At 41.5% G+C, this 6,000-nt stretch overlaps 1 protein-coding gene across 3 annotated transcripts in view; it reads right to left on the minus strand.

The window, feature by feature from the left end:
• Positions 1 to 6,000, minus strand: part of FAN1 (FANCD2 and FANCI associated nuclease 1) — a 99,590-nt gene that overhangs the window by 76,520 nt on the left and 17,070 nt on the right. For all 3 annotated transcript variants that reach the window (XM_089652443.1, XM_089652442.1, XM_089652441.1), the window contains exons 9-12: positions 4,887 to 5,051; positions 3,264 to 3,429; positions 1,522 to 1,625; positions 1,019 to 1,213 (exon numbers count right to left, since the gene is read on the minus strand). In XM_089652443.1, the coding sequence (XP_089508569.1) occupies positions 1,019 to 1,213; positions 1,522 to 1,625; positions 3,264 to 3,429; positions 4,887 to 5,051 (630 nt within the window). The remainder of the gene's footprint in view (positions 1 to 1,018; positions 1,214 to 1,521; positions 1,626 to 3,263; positions 3,430 to 4,886; positions 5,052 to 6,000) is intronic.

Genomic DNA, 6,000 nt, shown 5'->3' on the forward strand with positions numbered 1-6,000 from the left:
AACACAGCAACAAAAACCTAACAGATTCTTTTCTACGCTACCACATGTCAGAAATTTTTTTCTTTGTTGCCTAAAGTTTCACTTCTAACATTTACTCTCCATTGTAACTCCATTATCTGCTATATTCACACAGATGAAAACATATGGCTTTACATTACTCTGCTTTAACCACTTTCAGCCCAGTCACAGTAGATGCACTGAGCAGCAGCAGGCTCAGCAATGCAAATAAACGTTGCCAGTTGGCTTCCAAGCTTGGTTGGACAAAGCGCAATTTTGTCAGCAGGTGTCAGCCAATGATTTATGGCTGAGGCCTGCTGATCGGTTGTGTCCAAACACAGCACAGAGTCTCTATACACCGAGCAGCGATCTGGCTGTTTCATCTCCCTACAAAGCAGGGAGAAAAAAAAATAGCCACATCCCTTAGTAAAAGCAGCACTTATGACACTTGTTAGGCACACAGTTAACCACTTTCCAGCTAGTGTAAGTACAGTGACAGTGTGCATACAGTATTATAGCTGCTCACTGTATTGGTGTAACTATTGATGTCAAGATCAGTTAGTGTACCTCCCAGCATGGGTCTGGTAGCGCCAGATTGCCCACCACACTATAAGTTACTGATTATCTGTAGAGCGTCTATAGTTTCTATAAATTCCAAAATATATACCATAGTTTGTAGACACTATAACCTTCACACTAACCAAATTAATATACAATTATTGGTTTGTTTGTTTTTTTTACAAAGACATGTAGCTGAATTTTGGCCTATAATGAAAAAAAATAAAAAAAAGCAATTGCAATTGCCAGTTAAAATAGGGCAGTGCTGAATAGCAAAAAATGCCTGGTCATGAAAGGGTTAAAACCTTCCAGAGGTCAAGTGGTTAAACCAGTGTTTGTATTCTCTGTTGGGCTGTTAATAATTGAATATTCTTGTGACTTTTTTTGATAAAATTCTGTCTGTTGACTAATTGCATCATATCTGGTTACTGTGCAATAACACTTCATCCTACTGAGTGTTTACCTGAGCCTGCTGCAAAGAGGAGAACCGTTCCCAGCCGACTAGTGCAGCAGCCTCACTTAGGTGTTCATTCCACACATCAGCCATCAAGCTGTGCAGAGTCTCTGTGGCAGACTCCTGGAGCAGCTGGAGCCGACATTCAATGGCTTCTTTTCTGTTCTCGTAAAAACTGTCTGTATATAGGTCCAGGGGGAATGCCTGCAACAAAAACAATACATGCTGCCATTAACCACAACTACAATCCAGTGCTACAAAAGCCTCTGTATAAATCTATAACAGGCTTTTCTCCTGCTTCTAAGGAAGTCATATTCTCATCAACAGATCGAACATTATTTCAGTGATCTTCGCAGATATAAAAATAAAAAGGCAGCTGTAGACAGATGCTGCACAAAACTGAAACAATGGATGGCTTTAGTGGACTCAGTAGTTATACTATATGGCATATTCACATTTTTCAGACACGGAGTATGAAAGAGGATGACTAATCAGTTTCTCATCGGACATACCTGGTAGGTATTCCTAAAGACATCAGGAATCCCCTCCATAAAAATTATATCCCACATGAACAAGCCATACAGGGTACTGAATGTGGAACCTTCTCCATGAATTCCTGTAAATGAATAAAAAGTAAATTACCCAAGAATGACATGCCAAAGGGTTTTCTCCAAAATGAATGCACAAGCAGAACACATCCTATACTTATTATACTGAAGTAAACGGAGTTTTAATTTTCCTCTTAGTTCCAGCCTGTTCAAAATAATATAGAAAATTAAAACATTTAGGAGGGAGGAGTCATAAATAGCAGTATTGTATTGCAAGTAAATCCCTAACCTTAAAAGTAAAATGAAAAAGAATACATTTGGATGATAGACTTTGGAAGGGTTCCTCAGCAATGGAGCAGGTGGGAAGGTTTATAACTACTCAGTGTTTAAAGCAGAACTATAGGCAAAACCTTTTTTTCCATTTTGGATAGAGTAAGAGAGTTATAACCCCTGCCAGATTTTTGTTTCACCATCTGTGTTCTATTGTGGAGATTTCCCTTCACTTCCTGTCTCATAGCCAAAACAGGAAGTGAGAGGAAATCCCTGAAAATTAAGGGGATTCCTTAGGGAACCCCAGGTCACCAGAACTAGTGTCCCAATTGAAAGATTTCCCCTCTATTACTTTGCTTAGGAAAGCACATAATTTGTGATGTTCTTTTACTTTCACTTGCAATGATAATGTTAAACAGGACAAATAGGGACGGTGAATCTCCCTAACTGGGGCACAGACAGCAAGAAAGACTGACAAGTGTTCTATTCCCTCTGGCACTCTATCCAAATAAAATTTTGCCTTTTGTTTTACTTTAACTTTCATCTTTCTCCCAGCCTGAAGTGTGCACCTCCTCTCCTTTCCCTGGGAACACATACACAACAAGGTGCACAGACCCCTCAGAGGCTGGAGGAGTGACTGCTTGACCATAGTCTCCAGAACAACACAGTCACTGGGCGCTTTTAGACTTGCATGTATAGTCCAATGAAGGAAAACTTCAAACAAGCGCAATAGCTCTGGCGAGGGATCTCCCACAGAGCAAGGCTTTCTGCAATGGTCACCCAACAGTAGCTCAATCCATAAAAATACAGAAAGGAGCCCTAGACTAAAACAAAGTGAAAGAGTCCAAGATAAGGTTAATTGCTGGTAAAAAAAAAATTATATATATCTATATAAAAAAATAAATATAAAAACAAATTAATGTGTTTTTGTGGCAGTACCACTCCCCCTTCATTAGGCTAAACACATGATAAAACATGGATGGAGGAAGCGAAAAAGTATCCAGTCCATATCAGTATAGATATCCAGCATATTTTTCCCCATTGAGATTGGATGTGTTTTCAAAGTGTTCCTTTCATTTTTTTGAGCAATGTATTGGAACCAGTACTGAACTCCTTCCTTCCTTACATGGAGTAACAAGCTGACAGCAGTTGCTGAGCATCAATGGAGCTAGAAGACCTATAATAATAGCACATAGGAGTTACAAACCTCTGTAGCTGAGATTCAAGACTGTGCACACAACTGTTCCTTGGGTGCTTCAGACACAGATTTATGGGAGAAAAGCCAGAGAGCTAAAACTTACATGACACCTTGCCTGTAGTGAGACCCAGCGATCTGAAGTCAGGACCCCAAAGCTGATCACTCTGACACCACCTACCCTATCCCACATATCCCACAATCACTCTTCAGCAAGTATACACACTAGCTGATAACATACCTTGATCATAACCAAGTTCTCGATAATGGGCCAATGCTAGTTCTTCTACGGAACACATGACTGTAGAGAGTGTAATATCCTCACCCACCTCCTCTGCCATGTTCTCCATTAGAAAGACCGATTTTCCCATGCCTGTCTGTGGGTACATCTTGCCTTTAATGGTAACCTGTTCATTATAAAATAATGAATCAGAATTGCAAAGTACAGCTAGATCAGTGTTTGCCCCAGAGATAATAAAAGGGGGGGGGGGGGGGGGGAAGAAGATCCCCTGTATACACCCAACTCCAGTCAAAATTTTTTTTTTAGTTTGGATGGATTATTTCTATATGTGTCCCCTGTGGCGGAGTCAAGAAAAAGGCAAAAGAGGCAACTACCTTGGGCTTTCAGCAGTAGAGGGGTGCAAAAAAAGGAGAGAACCTGCTGCTAAAGTGGTTCACAGCTCATGAAGGGGGCCTTAAAACCTGTGTGCACAATAAAACGGCCACAAACTTTGGTACCCTAAACGTACCATAGGTATTGCTTTAAAAGCCCCTAAAGGTCATCAATTTAGAGTTAGCCATCAATAAAGGCCCTAGTAGAATTATAAACAAAACGTTTTTCCCATTTTGAATAGAGCAGGGGAGGGTTATAAACGGTCAAGATTTTTTTTACACCATCTGTGTCCCATTGTGGAGATTTACCTTCACTTCCTGTCCCATAGCCAAACAGGAAGTGAGAAGAAATCTCTGCAAATTAGGGAATTCCTTGGGGACCCCCAGGTTGTGATGAACTAGTGTCCCCATTGGAAGATTCCCCTCTATTACTTTTCTGAGGACAACCCAAAATTTGGGATTTTCTTACACTTTCCCTTTCAATGATAGTGTTAAACATGACAAATAGAGAGGGTGAATCTCCCTAACTGGGACATAGACCTGACAGGGGTTCCAATCCTTCTCCGCTCTATCCAAAACTAAAAAAAGATTTGCGCTTACTTATACTTTAAATGTTCTCACTCTTGCATGCATGGCCATATGTAACGTGTAGCTCAATCATCTTTTTTGTATGTAGTTGCCCGACATGCATGTTTACATTCTTATGTGTGTGTGTACATGGAGCTGGATCAACATTTTGTTCGCATTAGGGGGCCACAGTGGCCAGGGAAAGTGACAGTCAAACCCAGAAGTGATGTAATGCACGTTCTTACTAGGTAACGGAGATCAGTGAACGGACGTTCAATGGTCTCCCACCCCTCTACTCCGCCACACCCTCCATGGGGTTCCTAAACCCATAGCTGGGAGAGAGGAGCCTGGGAAATATGTACTGGAGAATGTATCGGGGGTGCGTGGAAGCAGCACAGTTTGCATATCAGATTTAAAAACACACAGCAGCTGGGTTCATGTTTTAAACCCTCCGCTGCTGCCAACATATCACAGCAAAAGGGTTAAACTGTGTTCAAAGCCCTTCCCCACTATATGAAAACATGATCCCTGTCCACTAATGATTACATGGAGAAAGACACTGCATTTAGAATACATTAGAAGGAATAATCCCCAATAACTATGGTGACACTTGCAGATCATCTTTCCTTCTATCTATCCAGCACAAATCACAGTGATATAAAAAAACGTGAGCTAGTAATCTCACATGAGGGACATCCTCTACAATGATCTGTGGTAAGTTTTTGAGCATCTTGTGGAACTTCTTGCAGCTTGGAGATTCTCTCATTCTTACAGCTCGTTGGTACAAAGAGAGCTGATGACCGGTGCGTACGTATGGATCTGACAAGCCCTCCATGATAAAGGTAACTGCCTGGGAAAACAGCATACAAGTAATGATCATTTATGTTTTTGTTTTGTCCTTTTCATTGTTGCGTAAGCTTAACCACTTGCCCTCCAGAGGATTTACCCCCCTTACCCCCCTTCCTGACCAGGCCATTTTTTGCACTACAGTGCTGCATTACTTTAACTGACAATTGCGCGGTCATGCAACCCTGCACATCCTTTTTTCCCACGAACAGAGCTTTCTTTCAGCGGTATTTGATTGCCTGTGCGTTATTTTTTGTGCTATTACAAAAAAAAAAAAAAAAACGACAATTGAGGAGAAAAAAAAACATTTTTTACTTTTTGCTATTAAACATGTCCAGTAAAGAAATTGCAAAAAAATTACATTTCGTCATAAACTTAGGCCAAAATGTATTCTGTTCCATGTCTTTGCTAACATAAATTAATTAGTTTACGTGAAAGTTGTAACGTCTACAAATGGCGGTATATATACTGGGATTTTATTTTTACTAGCAATGGCGGCGATCAGCGACTTACAGCGGGACTTCGGGACTGCAGCGGGCATTCTGACACTGGGGGGAACTGACTTGGTATCACTGACATCCCCAGTGACACCAATACAGTGATCAGTGCTAATAAAAAGCACTGACACTGTACTAATGGCACTGGGCAGAAAGGGGTTAACATGTGGGGCAATCAAAGGGTTAGCTGTGTGCATTTTACTGTGGGGCTGTGTGTTTGTGCTTCACTGTGAACACACTGCTGTGCATGGCTATACTATGCACAGCCATGCAAAGCAGTGTGCAGGAGCTGACAGGGGAGAGAACTGTTTTGTTAACATACAGTTCTCTCCCCCATCAGAGATGCTCGGCAATCACTGGGCACCGGCGAGTAATAACCAGCCAGGACCAGGTGATTGACAGCCGCGGATGGTGCGCCCCCCCGACCCGGAAATGCAAAATCCCGTGTTAATATGA

Source organism: Staurois parvus, unplaced genomic scaffold, assembly GCF_062004578.1.
Source record: "Staurois parvus isolate SC_StPar_1 unplaced genomic scaffold, SC_StPar_1.0 ptg000682l, whole genome shotgun sequence".
NCBI lineage: Eukaryota > Metazoa > Chordata > Amphibia > Anura > Ranidae > Staurois > Staurois parvus.